General features: G+C 38.2%; 2 protein-coding genes across 2 annotated transcripts; one reads left to right on the forward strand and one right to left on the reverse strand.

Moving 5' to 3' along the window:
* Positions 1-10,239, reverse strand: cep126 (centrosomal protein 126). The gene is made up of 12 exons (XM_062419890.1): positions 10,172-10,239; positions 9,840-9,896; positions 8,972-9,091; positions 7,437-7,582; positions 7,210-7,321; positions 6,805-6,970; positions 2,609-4,580; positions 1,349-1,470; positions 943-1,009; positions 367-570; positions 177-238; positions 1-84 (listed from the first exon to the last, which is right to left on the reverse strand). The coding sequence occupies exons 1-12, from the start codon at positions 10,237-10,239 to the stop codon at positions 1-3; spliced, it is 3,180 nt and encodes a 1,059-aa protein (XP_062275874.1).
* On the forward strand, positions 10,238-19,383 carry trpc6b (transient receptor potential cation channel, subfamily C, member 6b). The gene is made up of 13 exons (XM_062419891.1): positions 10,238-10,284; positions 11,558-11,638; positions 13,584-14,352; positions 14,547-14,732; positions 14,983-15,147; positions 16,076-16,292; positions 16,761-16,988; positions 17,233-17,497; positions 17,651-17,846; positions 18,242-18,448; positions 18,698-18,754; positions 19,063-19,138; positions 19,235-19,383. Exons 1-13 carry the CDS (start codon positions 10,238-10,240, stop codon positions 19,381-19,383), a joined length of 2,643 nt encoding a protein of 880 aa, XP_062275875.1.
* Positions 19,384-20,771: the final 1,388 nt, after the last annotated feature.

Here is a 20,771-nt window from a genome sequence, read left to right on the forward strand (position 1 = left end):
TCAGAATTTTTTCTGGTAACGAGTGCGGTTGTTGGCTGAGGATGCACGGTGCTTGTGATTGTTTGTGGCCTTCATTTCTTTTGTCTGAAAACAAAGGAAGAGGATAAAGAAAACATTTAATAAAGTCACTTAATATGCTGAGGCAAGCAACATTTCCAATAGAAATTCATACTTACAGAGGGTGCATCAATAAGTAGAAGGCCACGCATGCCAGTGTTACCCCCATGTTCCCGCACACCTTTAAATAGGGAATAGAGGTCAGACTACTAGGTAAGACAGCATATTATTCATTTTCTGCTTTATAGAGGACAACAATGTAGTTCATCAGTTCTGGCCCAAAGCAGTCTGCCTTTTTTAAGTGCTTACTTTGCAGTTGGTAGTTGAGTCTGTCTAAAGAGAGGAGGATCTTTTGTTCTTCCAAGGAAATGGTGGTAAGTCCCTGCTGTTGACGCTGCTGCACTGTTCTAGGCCTCTGTGTTTGGGCTGTTTCTGTGGCAACCAGAATATCCGTTTCTTCCAGTAGGCCTCTTGCATGCACTTCAGACAGGTGAAACTGGGCACTCTCCAAACCTGAGAGTAGAAAACAAAGTCACATCAAAGGCATTTATTTGAACCTGTTATCACTTTACTTTTGAATTTTGAATTTTGAAGTAAAATATAACTGTTCAAAAAAATAGCAAATGTCTAATAATCTCTATATTTCAGATATCCTGTTGTACTGCTAAAATAAATGAGCTTGGTATTGGTGCAGAATAATAATTTTGCTTTCACATTCCAGTTGATGGGTTTGTTTAGGTTTTACTTTAGATAATACACATGCAGGACAGAAGTCTTATTAGATAGTAAACTTAAAAGAAGAAAATACATTTTTTAATGTTGTTAATTTTAAAAATAAAAAGTTTGATGATGATAGAAACCAAGAACACACAGTAAGCACAGTACCTTCATTTGTAAAGCCCATGTCAGTTTTGGTATATGGTCTCGGTGGGTTTATGGCCTGTTTTGGTGGCTACAGGAAACAAAATAAACACATAAAGTCATTTAAGTCTTAGATTAACCTTTAAGGATATTCATGTAACCTGTAGCACACTTCAGAATTTAAAGATGACGGGAACAAATCATGACAGGCAAACACAGAACACGTTGTATGCAAAAGCCAGCACTGACAACTCAAGTCCATCCAGAAAATCTTGTCTCGAGAAGCTCAAATCGTGGCGTCGAGTAATTTCACCAACACTACGAATGAAAGGGACTGCAAACTGATTCAACAAGTTCAAACACACCCATTTACTGATCTTTAGCAATTATTTTCACTCTTCCTCCCCACAGGGCAACTGCATGCATGTACCTGAGAGGGCTGAGGAGGAGGCCTTCTGTTCTTGGAGCCAGGAGGCTGTCTGCTCTGCTCCACGTAGGGTTTCCTCCAGACTCGCCCACTCTCCGCGGTCTGTCTTCTTAGCATGTTTTTTGCTGAAAGAAGATGTGAAATCATGCATAAAACATAAAACACTACAGCAACACTAAAAAACCCTGTGGTCCACTTAGGAGGATTCATTACAAAATAGTTATTTAACCTTTAAGTCTGCAATAAAGATTCTTGTTTAGCCTGCAATAAAGATGACTGAAAATCTCAAGTAATAATGTGGAGTTGGCAAGGAGGGAAGGTGTGACATATGGGTGGCATTTTTCCAAGCAAAGTGTTACAGAATAAATAGAGCAAAGCAAACACATGAAGATGCTGAGGAGACAAACAGTACTGACTCCAAAGTCAGTAAAATTGAGAAAGTGGACTTAAAAAACAAAGCAGATTATAGCCTAAAATGCAATATACAGAAAAAAGATATCACCTTGTACTGTAGTTTTTACTGTTAGGGCTTTCTGTTTTACATGTGAACAAAACTGAATATTGCTTCTACAGTATATTGAAATTCAATCTGCTGAGCTGTGCTACTTTAAATGGATAAGAGATATGCGCAGAAGCTCAGATTAATTACATTAAAAGCACATTCTTACTAGTACTCGTTGATGCAGTGGAAAGTGTGATTTAGATCCAACTTTGATCTCACAAGTGGAAGGAGGTGAGGAAGAAGTCACTCCTGTGACAGTTTTGACCTGGCTGACCTGTCTTATTAGACAGGCTTCAGGCAAGGCTAACCAGAGGCTATTGGCAGGCGGGAAGTGTCTGGGGTCAACTAAGTCCACTTCTCCAGAAAAGACCAATATTTGAGTTATTGTATAGATCAGTTTCAATAAATGAATAACACTTTAATAGTGTGAAAACATGGTCTGCCAAAGAAGACATGGCACACTGACATGATTTAAAAAATAAAGGGGTCTATAAGGAATATTATTCAACTTTGAAAAATTACCAATCAAACATATATCATGTAGCTCTGGGGTTGTAATTGTCTGTTAAGGATAAAAGGAACAATATACAGCAATTAAGTCAATAAATATATTGCTAATTTGGAATTCAAAGTTTGATAGCTAATGGTTAGAAATTAATATGCTGGAGAGAAACTGATTGAAAGTCTAAAATACATGTGTGAAGAGACAAATATACCAAGCCTAAGCTGTGTGAGGGGCTTTAAGCCAAAACATACATTACCATCCTTGGTGACTAAGGCACTGCAGACACCCTGCCAGAGCTGTGAGATCTCCTCGTCTGTGGGAGTGCAATCTAAACAGAGACCTTTTTCATCGTACACCATCCCTCTTCTTCTAACGCAACTCAGAGTTTCTTTATGACCTGAGCCAGGCATGCCTTTTGTGTTGCCCTCTGAGTCAAGGTAGGTATACGAGGGTGGCAGCGGTGTGTACATAACACTACTATCTGTTCTGATTACATGGTGTGTGTAAGGTGAGAAAAAGCCTTCTGAGTTGTCCTTGTGCAGAGCCTGCTCTGCAGCCAGAGCTTGTTTACAGTTGACACTAGTATGATCCGTGCCATATGGAGTCTTAGCGCTGTACGCTATTTTCTCTTCCATGGCTTCCATCCTAGGAGGTGGGCGGGGCACCATGATCTTCCCCTGGGTCTTGGCAATCTGACTCACCTCGGTGGCAGATTGAGGTCGTATGACAATGCCCTTTCTAGTCTTTGAGGAAACAGGACCCGCTCCTACTCTGGCAGAGCGCTCTCTCCGAGGGACCTTGGGGCCACCAGTCCTGGTGCTGCACCGTGGCACCTTGACCTCGTCTACACGTTCCTGGGGCAGGCTGACTTGAACCCCAACATCTGCCCACGCTTGCTTTGTAAAGTGATAACCAGTGGAGGCTGAAAGGGTCATGCTGGGTCCAGGCTTGGAATCCCCTGAGACTGTAGTGAGACTTAGCTGGTGGTCCTGTGGGTCGTTCTTTGTCGGAGATAGATTGGACGATTTGCCTCTCATCTGTTTTATTATGGTCTGTTCTTTGTCTTTTTCCACATGTACCTCATCAAACCAACGCAACTTCTTCTTTACAGTGTTGTTGCACTCCTCCTCCTTTGTTTTTGCTCTTGTTAGTTCAACACTATCTCTGATTGCTAAGGCTACTTGTTTTGCAAAAAACAAATGTCCTGAGCCATACAAACAGGTGGCATCTCCTGACATATATTTGGACTGCTTTTTAAGGATTCCTTTAATGAATCTGACTTCACATACTGAATGAGATGTCCCCATTGAAACAGGCATTTTTTGTACTTCCTCCTCAGGGTATTTAAGGCACTTAGGAGCGTCTGATTGAAAGTTAGACAAGCATTCATGTTGCAACGATACAGCATTAAAGGGCCTCTCAGCTTTGGTCTCTGAGTTTGAAACCTTGTTGAGGTTGTTTATAGAAGCACCAGACTCTTTCTGGGATGACAGATAATTGTGTTCTTTTCCTGTTTGTTGAGGAACTCCTTGCAAGGCATTATCTGCTGCGCTATCTTTCAAGAAAATACTTGGCGGAGGGGGAGCCCCGAACAAAATTTCTTTGCTGTTGCCATTTTTAGCAGGCAAAATAATTTCTGAAGGTGATGGGTGTTTTAATTGTCTGTCATCCTGGACCCTCTGCTGTCTGAGATCCAACAGATGTCCAACTTGTTTAAGATATGAAGACTCAAGTGCTGTGTTTCCGGGAGCAACGTTACTTGTAACCATGATGTTGTCACCGTAACTGTTTTGTGGGATGTTTACCTCACAGTGCTCTGGCTCTCCACTGATAATTTCAAGAGTTAACAAGCTGCATTTGTGCAGAGGAGTCTGGGTTTCTGTTTTCGGTGTTTGCTCAATAGTTGTGAACCCCCAAGGAGCTTTGGAAACATGCATTTTATTATTGAGCCCTTCGGATTCCTCTTGTTTTTTCTGCTTGGGTTCTTGTAGTTTTCTCGATACATCTAAGTTAATACCAAGATGCATCATAGCTGAGAGAGAAGTAAGGTCTGATGATGGACACAAATCATTTTGCTTTCTCATGTCTAGATGGGACTTCTCTGGGTCAACCAGGAAGGATGAATAGGAACACAGGTGATTTTTTGTGCTGTGGTTGGGCTCCTCATTCTCCAAACTGTCCTTGCTTAAAAGGCTGTCAGAATTACAGCAATAAGACAGGTGGTTGTCCTGAAAGATGGAGACAAAAGAAAGGTGATGAGCAGCAAATACTTACATTTTTTTATAAATATAAACGTAGCACAAAAAGTAAGGAAATTTGTGTTTGGATTGCCCAGATATGGGATTGCCACTGGTTGCAGAATCTCATCTCGATATCTCTCTGTATTGAGATGACCTCCAATGATGACAATAAAAAACAAAACAACACGCACATCCGCTACCCAGTTGGGGATGGGTGCTGGACCAAAAACCAACTACAAGGAGAGTAAAAAGAAACGTCTGCACACCATAGGAGCTCCCATGCAGGTAAAATTTAATAAAGCATGACGTTTCGAGCCATACTGGGTCTTCTTCAGATGCTAAATGATGACAAGCCTCGTTTTTCTAGTGAGGGAGACGCCTCCCCACACCATCACACTTCCTCCAACAAAGAAGGCAGAGAAGATTTGACACGTTTTTCATGGGCGCAAGTCAGTGAATCATAAAGAATAAAATAATTTGGCAAATATTTTCTTATAAACTGTTTCACAAAGGTGAAAAGAACTCGATCAAATCTTAAATGTTTGCCTTTTATTTTCCGCTTATTGATGTGAAAAAGTTACTTGCACTAATGGTGAGTACTCCTACAATGTGTTATATTATTTAAGCTCATGATTAAAATTCTGTCACTGGAACCAGTTAATGCAGTTAATGTGTAAACAAACTCTAGTTGTAAATCAAGTCAACCTAGGTAAACTGGCCTGGCAAACCACCCACAGCAAAATAAGGGTTCAGACTCAGGTGTGCTCGCTGGCCAAAAGGTCACACTTCACTTCCATGAGTTCTTTTTTTTTTTATCAGGTTTGACAAGTTTTGACAATGCTGAATTTGTACAGCACTTACAAGAGAGTAGCTTCACCGCATGTTTGAAATGACACCTTGTCTGCCATGTTGAATATGGAGTGTTACACATATCTGCTTTTGCTAATGTAATGAAAAAGTCCACAGACAGTCATAATTATGTACACTTGAATAAATTGAATTGAAGTGAATTATGTTCTCTTTGGATTGGTACTGGATAATTAGGCCTTCAGTATTCACGGGTCAGGTGTGAGAGCTGCATTATAAATGTACCGATGAGAAATATGATGTACAGTATGTGCAAAGTTCATGCAGATATCACTGTTTCTGAAGTGTTGCGGTTGGTCTAGTCCATACATCCATGTTATTATGAGTTTCAAATGAGAGAGGAGATATACTCATCAAGCATATCAGTTTAAACCCCACACTAACAAGCATTTTCCCTTTGCTGTCTATCACTGAGGGAGGCAGATTTTTGTTTTTCTCAAAAGCAAATCAAGAATCTTACATTTTGAAACAACTGTTCCCACAGATTTCACAACAGGATGCAGTCAGGAGGGGCGTTCCTTGTGCAGGAATGGGTTCATGCTGCATTGCTGCCTCCTTGAGGTTAACCTGAGGTTTCTATGAACATAATTTTCCTCACACACTACATTGGAGGCATTCATATTTGAACCTCAGAACCCCTGTCTGGGAACCTGTGGTGTAATTATTCAGTTTCTACTCTCATAGGAGAAAAAACAGGGTAAATGTAGATTAATAAATGTTAGTTGACTTTAACATAAGTGGGTCAGTGAATGCTCCTGAAAATGTCAAATGGTATAACCAAAAATAATGATACATATTAAATATTTTATCCACCTACAGTGTATTTAAGTGTACTTATACAAATAATCAAATGAAAAGAAACTTTTTTGGAGTATTTCTACTGTTAAATTTTAAAGCATTTTTCAATATTGAGCAGGAAATATCCTAAAAACAACCATTTTTTTCTAAATAGATTTTGACAAATTATGTAACATTTGTTAAAAAACATAGTATTACATTGCTTTAGGGGATTATATTTATTCCACATTTTAGTTCAAATTTATTTTCCTGTATATAATCAGATTTTTATGAAAAGATACGGGTTATACCAATTGACAGTGGGTTACATCACGCCATTGACCCAAGTACAAGTAAGAATGTGTGTTAATAACCTTTTCAAGTAAAATTTTCAAAAAAAGGTAATAAATTATCAGCAGATATTTGATAATGCAGTACTCTTAAGTGTAGCTGAAGCTGAAGTGTGTCTGTGCTACACTCAGTCAGATTGACTGAGAGCATTAAACCACCGCATTAAACCAGGCATCCTCTCATTTTAATGCACAGCCAGATGAAACAACCAGCTTACCTGTGGACTGTGATCTTGATGCCTCTCTTGAGTCTTTTGAGTTTCTTGACTGTTCCTGACACAGGCGCTCTGCTCCTGAAGCAGCTTGGTGTAGGCCTCCAAAGCCGAGAGGGCTTGGCGGTGGGAAGATTTAGATACTGTGGGAGGCCTGGGAGAGGGAGTGCAGCTTCTTTGGGAGAAAACAGTAAAAAATACAGAGAGATATAAAAAAAAGTGTGACTTATCTAACCAGTAAAAGCCTACACATAAAATATATTACAAAGTCAGCATTAACTATTACTTAAATAAAAAAAAAAACAATTAATTTACTTGACTTTGTGGAGCTGGCTATGTGTTTTTTTTTTTTTTTTTTTTTTTTTTACATGTAGGGCACATGAGTGATTAATAATTAAACTGACTTTTTACCTGGTAATGTTAGAGTTGCTGGACAAGAAAGAGGACTGCCGGCTGCATGAACTCAGGGTGCCTTGAATTTCATTGAATGCATCTTCAATATTGGGGGTTTGCCTCCTAAAAGCTAAAATAGCGTGAAAGATAAACAGTCATCCCCCACGGTGAACAAACTAAAATGTGTCTTAATGTTGTGTGTCACTTCTCAGATCTAAGAGGCAAATGTAAGATGTGTCACTAACATTGTCTTCGTCTCTGAGAGGGAGGCAGATGAGCCCTTTGGAAGCGCTCGGTTGCATCTAGCACTAGCTGTCTCCGCTGCTGTAGGATGTTTTCCCTCAGCCGTTGCTCCTGCACGTCCCACTGCTTCTGTCTGTCCTCCAGAAGCCTAATCCAATGAAAAGAGAGCCGAGCGTGAACCCGAGGCACATTTTAACTCATTAAATGTTGACTCGCCACGTTTGAGATACAGAAACCTGAGTCCATTCCTAGAGATATGTTTTCAACACAGTCATTAATAAATTAGAGCATCCACTCACTACTGGGTTCACAGAAGAAGGCAATAATAATGTAATAATAATGTCAGCAGGGTCCAGCAAGTGCAGCATTAATGGGTTTTTTTTAAGGAAGAAACAGTAATCAGTGTCAACAAGAGCAGTGGGTATTTTTAAACAGATCAAAAAGTATTTCATGCTTTTAAGACATTTCTTACATCTTATTGGAGCTGCAGAAGCCTGGAGCTGCAATGTCTTTAAAATACATGTTAGCATACAGTGCTGCTAGACTGGCTGAAGACTCTTAGCCCTGGTAATTTAAAGTTTATTTAAAGTTTAAAGTGCTTTTCTACTTGTCTGATACAATTAAAAATTACATTAAAAATGTATAAATACTATCATTTACAGTACCAGTCAAAAGTTTAGACACACTTTCCCATTCACTTGAATGAGAAAGTGTGTCCAAACTTTTGACTAGTACTGTGCATTGTATTATGGTTGCCAGCATGATTTTGCTAATGTATATAAATTATCTATAGCATTTAATATAACTTTGTAAACTTTGATAGTCTGTTTCATTCGTAATACAGTGGTTTTCTAGTCAATGTTTTCTAGGTTAAATTAAAAAAAAAGAAGATTTTCATGTTTTAGCTTAGGAACTCCTTTCATTTGTCCTTCCTTTTAAAAACATGTAATGTATATGTTTTATATTGTATAGATACAATACTTAACTCCACAATCACTGTAACAACCTAGAATACATCTGAAATCATGTTTCTTTAAAACCAAAATGCCTCCACCATATTATACCTCCACATATGACCTCCACATATAGCTATCCTTATCTCAACCTACTCTTCCAGGCTGTGAGTTTAGAAACACTCACGTTTAGCCTCTGTTTATAACCCTGGAAGCACACATATAGAAGGTTAATAATATCTGTGAGGGGATTTAAGCCTCACACAGTGCTGTATTTTGCAGCGTCATCAGAGAGGAGATCCTCCACTCACTGCTCTGCCCCTTAGTTAACCTACAGATCTATTTACAGGTCTAGACTACAAAATCCTGTCAATACCATCCAAAGGTGCATTGCCAAGGACATGGCCGTAATCTGTCTAAGAAGTGGATACTGTACACATGCCAAAGCAGCATGATCTCTGCATCGGGGGACAAATAGAGAAGGCTGCTTTTTAATTCACTAATTACTGAATGTCTGGGCAGGTTTGGGCTACAGTATTTACCTGAAAGAAGCCACAGACATACTGTACAATACAAAGACTTACTTTCTGCGTCGTTTTGTTTCACTGGAAAACCTGCGAGCTCGGGCTCTGCACAACTTCTGCTCCTCAACCAAAAGTTGTCTGTCATCTTTTAGGTCTTCATCAGCTCCCAACTTTGAATTTCTGTATGTAAAACAGCTAAGGAGAGCAGTGATTTTAATTTTAATTACAGTGTCTAGATACGTGCCACCTCCACTGTTGGGGAGTAACTAGTTACATGTAACTGCGTTATGTAATTTAATTACTAAATAAATATAACTGTAATCTGTTACTTAATACATGTATTGCTGTTTTTAAGTCTCTGAAATCAATAATTGTTTTAAATGTTTTGTAAATAAATCATGACATGGGCTTAAATGGTGTCACAGTACCTATTAAGCCCATGCCAGGCTTTTGACCTTTTTCATTACAAATGAGAGATAAATCTTGCTTTATAACAAATGATTTCCCTTATAAATCATGTCAGTATCCATGAAAAACATTTGAACTTAAGATTTTGGTGCTTAATGGGTACATTTACCCTAACAGCTGAAAACATTTGTTAGAAAATTAGAAAAGTAATCAAATGTAATAAGTTACATTACTTTGATTAAGTAATTGAAATAGTTACTTTACTTATTACATTATACAGGGTACTAGTAAATCTGTAACATTTCCAAAGTAAACTTCCCAACCTTGGTTACTCCATGTAACCTTTGACTTGAGTGAATAATAAATAATACAGGTCAGTAATATAGATTCCCAGCGTCAATGATTCATTGAACAGCCTCTGTAGACTATAGCCTGCTTGCTTTGCAGGTGTAACTTAAACATGTAATTTGTATTTCGAACATGACTCTACAAGATATAAGGTGACAAACATGCAGGATACGAGTGGTAGAAGAAGTTGTCCTGAGGAGCTGACATCCTCCGGGGCTGCTGGTCCTTGCTGACACCAGGCAGACATACAGGTTCAGCTCCCAGCAGTGCTGTTAGCTGCTAAGTTGGCTTGTTAGGGTCCTTTTATTTAAAGCTAACGTCAACGGTGCTCCGTGCTAACTTATTCCACCGTTTTCAGGGCGCAGAAAAACTTGCCAAGGAAATTGTCGAGTCCACATCGCAGTAGCGTGTCCTGAAAAATGACAGCCTCCTTAAAAAGTTAATAAATATTTAGGCTAAGTTGTGTTTTTTTCCAAGCAGCCATACATGAGTCTGTCTGTGTACAGTCCATCCATGATAGCAACCGAGGACGCAGTTCCTTGACAACGGCGACCTGTGGTTATATCTGTCATGTCCGGCAGAGGGCGCGTCCTTGAACACGTCCACGCTGCCTTCAGGTACACCTGGAAGTGTAGTAATCAGTGTGACCTTAGAAAACGAAAACAGAAATTAAGGGGTGTAGATTTTTCGAAAGAATACTTAATGCTCCTTTTGCAACACGAAAAAAAGAGGACGTTATTAATTTGTTTTGTAACTGCTCATTTTGTGTAGTATTTTGGAAGGATTTGGAGAGGGTTTTTAATTTATTTTTTATTTTTTATTTGACCAAATCCAAAACCTAACCCTTTTTATTGTCTTAGGTTTAACATACACAAAGCCAAAATATAAAACAACCCCACAATTGAAATAAAATATTATTTCGAGTCTATACAATATGTGTGTGCTTTAAATGAAGATGTCTGTCACTTATACCTTTACTTTTTATTTATTTAATTATTTGTTTTTCTTTCTTTCTATTGGAATTATTATATCATATTAATACTTTTTTTATTTAAAGTATCCTTTATTTATTAACTGGAATGTTAGAATGTTATTTATCGTATTATTTCTTTTTAAAGGGGGTTATAAGTGAAATGGAGGATAGATCCAAAGAGTTGTGCTAATATGTTCCGATGATGTATGAATTAGATTTTATGTTTAAAGATTTAAGTTTAAGATTAAGAAACTTGATGAAATACATGAAAATTATAATTTTATTTAGTTTGTTGAGGTATTGAGATATACAAAGTTGACGATATGCAAATCGTCATCATTAAGATAATTAAGATAATAATGTAAACTATTGCAAACAAGCATATGCGAGCAAATCGTTAAAATGAAAGCTGGAAAAAGTATAGCTTAAACATAAATAACATTTCCAGTCATGATCTCAGGCTATCTACTGCATATTTATAATAATAAGAGACATATTTATATCTACACCCCCTTTTTCTAATTGTTTTTTGCATAGCTTAAGTCTGCTCGGGGATAATGTGCTCTCATAAAAATATGAAGATGTGTTGGTATTACCTGTTAACATTTGATGGCACCGCGAGTTAAGAGGATTTAGGAAAATCTGCTTTTTCGTGATTGTTTATGCACAACTATAGAAATCGGTTAGTGCATCAAATCATCTATTTTCGGACACATAGTTTTGGCCCTGTTGCCTTCAGGCTGCACGCTCTCAAACACCTTTCCAAAGAAATCAATCCTTCAGTTTTCTGCCTTAAATTAAGGAACAAATTAGGTTAGAGTTCATCCTCTGTTAGTTTAAGCTGTTGCTTGGAATATATGCATTTGTGTATTCAGTAATGCATTCAACAAATGCTGATATCCTATGTTATAAAACAGCCCACAGAAGCTGCTAGAAAACCTCCCCCTGGGCGCGCAGAGGCTGCACCGTCGGCATCAGGACCGGAGGTGGGACGCAGGGTGAGAATATGTGACAGGTGGACAAGAGGCTGATCTGAGTAGACACACGTTGCAGCTCTTCGCTTTTGGATGTGGTTTTGGGCTAACAACGACTTAATGAAGTGAAAGTGAGGTCATTTTGCGGATCCGTCTTCTCAGAGGTGAGTGTACCATCCTCTTTTAAATATTTTTAAACATGCTTTATTTCCAGAAAGCAGCTGAGAAGTATTGATGTTTGGTAAAAAAATACTTCTAAATAAAAGGTTCTAGACCTATGATATATTTAAAACGACAGTAGATTACTTAGCGATAATGGTGTTAAACTGCTGTCATCTGCAGCATCTTTTTTTAATTTATTTTTTAATCTCCCATACATCTCTATGTCATTGTGTGTAGGCTAGCTATTCTCTAAACACAGCTGCTGTAGTAGAGCATTTACTTAGTTTCTTCAAATGCCAACAGCATACAGTATGTATACAGCCCACATAATGGTCTTAACTGCATACAAATCTGTCACGCAGTGATTGAAGTGGTGATGTAGGCCCACTACCTATAGTAGGCCTAGGAGTGTTTTTTTGTTTTTCGGTTTAATCTCCTACCATCACTGATCCTTCACTGAATCACCTGAGTTACATCACAGGTGTGATTCATGATGAAGGACAGCAGTAAGTCAAAAAACAACCAGGCCATCTCAGAAATCCAGGCAAGTGAATTCACATGGCAGAAAACTACAGCACAGTATTTATTTATTTATTTATTTATTGTGCTTGTGTGTATGTTCATGTCCATACATTTCCATTTCATTTTGGGATATTTTCACCATCCCTGGCTGAACAGCATGACACCATTTTCATTTTATCTCATCTAAGCTCATTAAAACTAGATGACATAGATTAATGTCTTGGCACTCTGTATGAGAACAAATCCGGTACCCTACATGCACTAATCATCGCTCAGTAATATAAAATCTTTTCAACACTAATTATGATTGAATGAAGGGACACTGTCATCATCTGTGCTGAATCAATTAGCTCATGCGGTAACCGAGTTATTCAAATGTAATTACTGAACACAAAGTAGATTTACTTGTTTGACGATAGCACAAAATATAATTACTATTAAAAATAGTCACTGTCACATGGTCACAGTTCAAAGAATGGAATTAACATCATACTCAAATAAATGTATGAAAGTTTTCCACTGCACAAACCATCAAACGCTGGATGGGAACGCAGATTCGGCCAACTATTGGGCAGAGGCTGAGTGGATGGACGGTGCAAGGACCACAACATGACAGAGCGCAGATGATGAGTCTGTGGGTGGTGTCACACGTGTAGTGAGAGTTATAATCCAGTCGAGACCAGCTGTCCATTGGACATTGTTGTCCATTCACTGCTTGAGACGCTGCTCTCTAATTCCCTGGGTCATCTTTGGAAATATGGAGCTGATGTTCATTTATCCAAGACTGTAGACTAATTAAAGAAATGTGTCTGTTTAGTGGGATATTAAAATAGATCTCACTTATCCTGAAATTGGTATGATTTTGATTTGAGAGTATTTTGGCTCACATTAATATATTTACACTAATAAGATATCCAGCCTTATGATAATGAGGCAGTGGTGGTCAAAAGGTTAGAGAAGTGAGTTTGTGACCTGTGGGTAACCGGTTCATTGGATTGGAAGGATAAATCTAGGTGACAAATGAAGAAGCAGTGCATGTTCCTCCCTCATTACCACCACTGAAGTGCCCTTGAGCAAGGCCTTTAACCCCAACTGCTCCAGTTGAGTTGCTCAGTACCAACAGATCAGACTGTAGTTGTACTGGGCAGCTTCCAGGAATGTGTAACTGTGTGAATGTGATCAGGGCTTTCCTGAAGAAGACAGCAATGCTCTAAGTGAAATTCCCCAAGATAAATAAATGTTTATAAAAATATATATAATCTAAAATATGTTTATCTGTGTTTAGATGGAGCAATGAAGGGAGAGCCATGATGCTGCAGCGGGTTGTGGCCAAACCCCGGAGACAAGCTTTAAGGGGACCTGGTTACCTATTTCAAGCTCAATCCTGCTCTAGTCTTTCCATGACAGAGGAACATTTTTTAGATGCCGCAGAATATGGCAATGTCCCTGAAGTGAGGCGGATGCTACAGGAGCTGCCAGACCTCAATATCAACTGTGTGAATTATATGGACCAGAATGCATTGCAGCTAGCAGTTTCCAATGAACATTTGAAGGTCACTAAGCTCCTACTTAGAATGAAAGACATCGCTAGAATAGGAGATGCTTTGCTGTTAGCCATTAGTAAAGGTTATGTCCGTATAGTCGAGGCCATACTGAGCCATCAGGCCTTTGCAGACGGTCAGAGGTTGATAAACAGTCCCAGCCAAGTTGACACACATGATGATTTCTTTGCTTATGATGAGGATGGCACACTTTTCTCTCACGACATCACTCCCATTATTCTGGCCTCCCAGTGCCATGAATATGAAATAGTGCATATACTTCTTACGAAAGGGGCCCATATAGAGCGTCCTCATGATTACTTCTGCCCGTGCAGGAACTGCAGTGAGCAGCAGAGGCATGACTCTTTTAGCCATTCACAGTCTCGCATCAATGCATATAAAGGTCTGGCCAGTCCAGCATATCTGTCCCTCTCCAATGAAGACCCTGTGATGGCAGCTCTGGAGCTGAGCAATGAGCTTGCAGTTTTGGCCAACATTGAGAAGGAGTTCAAGGTATAGTATATTATATTACAATGTTCCATATTTTCCACACAAATTCATATACAATAGCTATACATCATGTTGAGTAAAAGATTAAAGTCTGCACTTATGACAAGGTTTGAGTTTTTTTCCCATTGGTTATTATGCTATTAGTGAATCATAAAAGTATAAGATGGCACTACAGCTGTGGCCTTTCTCTGTTACAGAATGATTACAAGAATATGTCCATGCAGTGTAAAGACTTTGTGGTTGGGCTCCTGGATTTGTGCCAAAACACAGAGGAAGTGGAAGCCATCTTAAACGGGGACACCGAATCATGTAAAAGCTCTGAAACCTTTGGGAGACAAAACCTTATCAGGTTGAAACTTGCCATAAAATATGAAGTTAAAAAGGTAAGCGTGTGAGCAAAGCACTTTCATATTTTGGATTAGAATTGACGCACTTGTTTTCATTTTCAACCTTGTGTTTAAATATGTAATCCCTCTCTCCATCTCTCTCTCTCTCTCTCTCTCTCTCTCTCTCTCTCTCTCTCTCTCTCTCTCTCTCTCTCTCTCTCTCTCTCTCTCTCTCTCTCTCTCTCTCTCTCTCTCTCTCTCTCTCACTTAAACACATACTCAAACACACTTACTGCCAATGAGGCAGTTTGTGGCACATCCAAACTGTCAGCAGCAACTCCTCTCCATCTGGTACGAGAACTTGTCTGGACTGCGTCAGCAAACCACAACTGTTAAAATCCTTCTTGTTCTTGGTGTAGCTGTTGGTTTGCCTATTCTAGCCTTTATGTACTGGATAGCACCATCAAGTAAGGTTAGTTACCGAAATGTTATACATTGTTATAGTGTCTTGACTTTTCTTTAAGGAAAACATCTCAGACAGTTGAAACTGCTCAGCTCAAAGGAGAGAATATTGGACTTAAAGTACATTTGTCATGTGTCCAGAAACACAAATGTCCCATGTCTGCTGGATATATAAATAGGCCAATTATGCTAACACATTATTAAGTGATAATATGCCAGGGCGGTGGGTTTGTAAGCTTGTTATGGAATTGTTTGAGCATTAAGTGGCCAAAAAAGATTATTGCAGTAATGTCAGAAAACTGTGTTACTTCTTCTGGTTTGGATCACTGGTGTCTTGTTGGACACTCTGTGTTTTGCGGGCCTCTGACTACTGCAGTCTAGAACACTAATTCATATTTTGGAATAAAGTTTTGATTCACTTCACACTGACAGAGAATATTCTGTCAGAGGCTGTTTTCTTGCTGTAGTCATTTCTCCTGTTCATACTGGCCATAACAAGATTTCTTCATAATGCACTTTCAATTTAAGCGATGGGGGACAAAATCCCCAACCTCTTCTTCTGTGCTGTTTCCATTGAAGCTGAACAGGAAAACACAGTCTGTCGAGACACAAAGAGGGACATTTTTTACTAATGTGACTAATTGTGGAAGAAATCCTCCTTATTTGACCAACTCAGACATCCGAAGCCTCATTTTATCTTAAGGTACACATTTAAATAAATATTTGGTCAAAACGAGGCATATGGATTTTGTCCTCCTTTGTTTACATTATTAGGAATCTTCTAATGGTCAACATGAAAAGGAGGAATGTTTCAATGTTCATATCAGCACCAGACTGTTGCGTTAAGACAGACTTGAAAAATTGTGAACTTATAATTTGGGAAAAATGCAGAAATTGTAAAACTTTGTTCTGTTTTGTCATTATCTGACTTCTGCCAGTTAGGGAAACTCATGCGTGGACCTTTCCTGAAGTTCGTGGCCCATGCAGCTTCCTTCATGATATTTCTTTGCCTATTGGTCCTGAACGCAGCTGACCGGTTTGAGGGGCCGTCAGTGCTGCCAAACATGACCACCCATGATCACCCTTCGCAACTGTTCCGTATGACGACTACCCCCTTCACCTGGATGGAGATTCTTATCATATCCTGGGTCATAGGTCATGAGTGTGAACTGTTACTATAAAACTGTATCCTCTCCAATCTTATCTACTTCTCATAATTTAAGTGTGAACTCTTACTATAAAACTGTCTCCTCTCCAATCTTGTCTACTTCTCATAATTTAAGTCAACCTTCTGCACTGTCAGCTGTATATGCATGGTCAAGGATATTATGAGTCACTGAGGGGTTATAAATCCCCAAACATGTAGGCTATAATGCCAGTGTATTGCCCATAGATAATTATGTATTCTAACCACATGTACCATACTAAATCAGACTGGTAATAACATATTAAAACAGTCATAGAAAAAAAAAAATCACTTTTCTCGACAGGCGAGACTTTGGAGTCATATCACACATGCTTTGACAGTATAAATCACCAGTAAATCCTATGTGTCATATTCATTTTATTTGAGAGAGAAACATTCTGACTGTCAACCAAATATGTGATTTCTTTTTCCTACAGGGAAAATTTGGGAAGAATGTAGAGACATTTGGTCGCAGGACATCCGGGAATACATCTCAGAACCGTGGAACCTTCTTGACTTTAGTATTTTAGCCATTTTTATGACCTCCTTCATGGCCAGATTAATGGCTTTCTGGCATGCATACTCTGCCCAGTGTTATGTTGACAAGCACTACACTGACCTGTCCAACTTGACTTTGCCCTTTGAGATACAGTATTTCCAGCTGGGTAAGTGGGGACCTTAGAATTCAAGTATTATAATAATGATTTCATATATTGTGTCTTATTAAACATTTAATATTTTCAGGTTCAGACTTCAATTTTAAATTCTATTGCTTTGTTGCACTTGATATTTATTTTTAAAATTTTTAAAAAAGTATTGATTTGACTGCTTGATACAGATATTGATTTAAATATATTGTAAGATTATTGTATTGAAACTGTTTTCACATTCAGAATTTGTTGTTTTTAGCTCGAATAGACTGGATTCCCTCAGATCCGCAACTTATATCTGAAGGCCTCTATGCAGTTGCAGTTGTGCTGAGTTTCTCTCGTATTGCATACATCCTGCCTGCCAATGAGAGCTTTGGCCCTTTGCAGATTTCCCTGGGAAGGACAGTGAAGGATATCTTTAAGTTCATGGTGATTTTCATAACAGTTTTTGTGGCATTCATGGTGGGAATGTTCAATCTGTATTCATACTACCTCGGGGCCAAGCACAACGATGCCTTTACAACGTGAGTCTTAACTATAGACTGAAATAATGGAGTTTAATTACAAAAGCTTAGAAAATGACTAATTCATTTTCCAATAATGCCTTTGGACACACTCTATGTTGAATTTAATGTAAGACATACACTGATTTAATTTCCTTTTCTCCATTTCCCCAGGATTGAAGAAAGTTTTAAGACATTATTTTGGGCCATCTTTGGCTTGTCGGAAGTGAAATCAGTGGTCCTTAATATCGACCATAAGTTCATTGAGAATATTGGCTATGTTTTGTACGGGGTGTACAACATCATCATGGTGATTGTCTTGCTGAATATGCTCATTGCCATGTTTAACAGCTCCTTTCAAGAAATTGAGGTACGTCTCAGCCATTCACGTCTGAATTAGTATTCATTTATATGATAATGACTGATTTTGGCAATAACTGAGTGTTTACTGCTAATGCCTATTGTTAAGTTTCAGTGGAGGGGCAATAATACTGCAGATTAAATAAAGAGACGAGGATAAGTAGATGGAAGTTGGATGAAAGTTCTGAATAATCACATTTTTGACATCATAAAGAATAACTTTAATTTTTATTCTATGTCAGTAAATCAGTTGCACCTAACTGTATAATCACCTAAATATTTAAATGGTGGTACTTTTAAACCAGCTTTTGTGATGTTATCAAACTTAATTGCCAAATGCAAAGCTTATCAAATGTTTTCCCTGGTTCTTACCCCCTTCTTACCATGTCTTCTCTGTTGATACAGGATGATTCCGATGTGGAGTGGAAGTTTGCCAGAGCAAAACTCTGGTTCTCATATTTTGAGTATGGTGGCACGCTGCCTGTGCCCTTCAACCTTGTACCCAGCCCGAAGTCTGTCGTTTCCCTCTTGCGCGGAATAAGGGAATTTCTTTGGGATTTACCTCGGGGCAAAATCAAAGAAAATTCAAAGGATGAGGTGGAACTTAACAATGTAAGGCATCATTTGTTGACACAACTTATATTTAAAGCAAAATGTTAGCAAATTCATTTTTTGAATGTAAATTAAAGGCTCTGTCAGACAATTGTTGCTCTTCTGGTTAAGTGAGCCTATAGCCTTTGATACAGGTGAACAGGGCCCTCTTGTGTCACATTTAAAAGTTGCAATTGGAAGTGTGTCCTTTAAAACTATGTTATAAAATGTGGACCTCCCTTTTTCTCTGTATACTGTTTTTAATTTTAGTTGAGGCAACAGGAAGATTTGACTGTGGAAGCATCGCTTTGTCCCACCCGTCACAAAGTAAAGCAGTTTTCATATACTGATACATACTGTTGGGTTAACAACAACTAGTTTTTCCTGAGTAAAGTTTCCTACAAATAGAAATGTGTGCATATGAAATGTTGGTATACCTTATTTTAACACCTCATTCCTAGAGAGCACATTGAGGGCATACAGGTCAAGTGCTAATAGTAACTAATAGTAGGCTGTATAATCAAACATGAGTTATAAAAGTAGCAGCTGTTCTTTTATCCTTAACTAAATTGGATTTTGTTTAATGAATAATAGCCTCTCAGTTTAAGATCCAAATCATCTGCTCTTCATTTCAGAAGATAATGAATCGTCTCATCAAAAGATACATCTTAAAAGCGCAGAGAGATAAAGACAATGATGAAGTGAATGAAGGTGAGTCGAGCAGGTTTTCTGGATACGTTGCTCTTCAAGTAGATATCATCGCATCATGAAACATTGTTGGAAGCTGTTTCACTTACTGCTCCACAGGTGAACTGAAAGAGATCAAACAGGACATCTCCAGTCTCCGCTATGAGCTGCTGGAAATGGGGAACCACGAGATGGAGACCCTGGCAGAGCTCATCAGGCAGCTGGATGAAGTCATGCATGTTCAGGAGAAACAAAGCTTAGAAGAGTGAAAGAATTAACTCCCTATACTTTCTTTAGAGAAAATATAAGTATTAAAGATGTTTTTACTAGTCATGCTACACTCTGGGGCACTCAGTCAGAATCAAAAGGCCCTAGGCACAGACCTAATCCACCTTTATGGATACATTTAATCTGATCACACTGGATATTTTGTGTTTTAAATATTAGAAAGGGTTAACATGACTGAGTTTTTCCTTAGCATAAATATATCAATTTATAGCAAAACTCATCAAATTATATGTCCCTGCCCCTGTATCTGCACAGTTTACCACATGGTGGCACTAACAAAACTTTATTCTTGTTGCACAGCCTCTGTTACACAAATATTAATTACTGACTGCTGACATGATGGTGCTGCCTGTCACTAGCTGTTTATATAGTTTGATACAGAGGAGCAGAAAAGCAGTTCAGATTAATAAAAATGACTTTATATGTGTCAGTGGCAGGTTGGTCAGACATACCATAAAAATACATGTAAGCCTGTTGGTAATATCCACTCTCACAGCTTTCTGTGATTCAAAAGTTATGAGAAAAAATGAGAAATTAGAAAAACAGTACTAATGCAGTATATACAAGTACAGTAAAAATACTGTGAAAGAAATGCAGTGATAATATTTAACATGAAAATACAGTAGTGAATCTGTATATGACAATACAGTTATATTGTAAATGTAAATACAGTGATAATACTGTAAATGAAAATGCAGTAATAATATTGTAAATGTGAATACAATAATGATACTGTAATTGAAAATACAGTAAAAAAAATACTGTAGAAGTTACAGTACAATTTTTACAGTGTAACCATTATTTTCATGTAATGAAACCTTAAAATCACTCAACAGGACTCTAGTTTTAATATTCATACAATCACTTTTGTTATATTTTTTATGTTGTGTTTTATTAAACTGATTAAGCTGATCAATTAAGCATAGTGTCTAATGAATATGATTAAAATGAGTGTAATCTTCGCCTCATGGAGTACAGAGGCTTTATGGGTTTTTAAAATCATTGCAGCAGATGCTGTTGGGCTCTCTCTCTCTCGCTTTGTGAGAGAAGCAAGACAAATGTCTGAGGACAGTCTGACCTGTCAGCTAAAGGAACAGCTCACCTCCATATGCAGTCAGGCCAGGAGACTAAAAGCTGCTGCTGACTTAAGCTTTCAAGTCCCTGGAGCATACCGTACCATGGAAAACTGATGGAGAGGCACAGTTATTTAAACAAAAACATTGATAAAATAACCATAACATTTTTAAAAAAAATTTTCTTATTTTTTGATGAGTATCATGAGGGCAGGTCATATTCATTTGCCGGATCCAAAGTTCCTAACATATGTTAAGCTTGTCAAATAGATGAAAAGATTACCATAACATGGTGT

The sequence above is a fragment of the Scomber scombrus genome, chromosome 5 (genome assembly GCF_963691925.1).
Source record: "Scomber scombrus chromosome 5, fScoSco1.1, whole genome shotgun sequence".
NCBI classification, from domain to species: domain Eukaryota; kingdom Metazoa; phylum Chordata; class Actinopteri; order Scombriformes; family Scombridae; genus Scomber; species Scomber scombrus.

Coding starts and splice junctions, on each gene's coding strand:
- trpc6b (XM_062419891.1), top strand. CDS start 10,238: ATGTCCGGCAGAGGGCGCGTCCTTGAACACGTCCACGCTGCCTTCAG. Junction 18,449..18,697: donor ATGAGGTGGAACTTAACAAT/GTAAGGCATCAT, acceptor TTTTAATTTTAG/TTGAGGCAACAGGAAGATTT. Junction 19,139..19,234: donor CAATGATGAAGTGAATGAAG/GTGAGTCGAGCA, acceptor ACTGCTCCACAG/GTGAACTGAAAGAGATCAAA.
- cep126 (XM_062419890.1), bottom strand. CDS start 10,239: ATGACAGATATAACCACAGGTCGCCGTTGTCAAGGAACTGCGTCCTCG. Junction 9,897..10,171: donor GTTGCTATCATGGATGGACT/GTACACAGACAG, acceptor GCCTGGTGTCAG/CAAGGACCAGCAGCCCCGGA. Junction 1,010..1,348: donor CTCCTCCTCAGCCCTCTCAG/GTACATGCATGC, acceptor TGTTTCCTGTAG/CCACCAAAACAGGCCATAAA.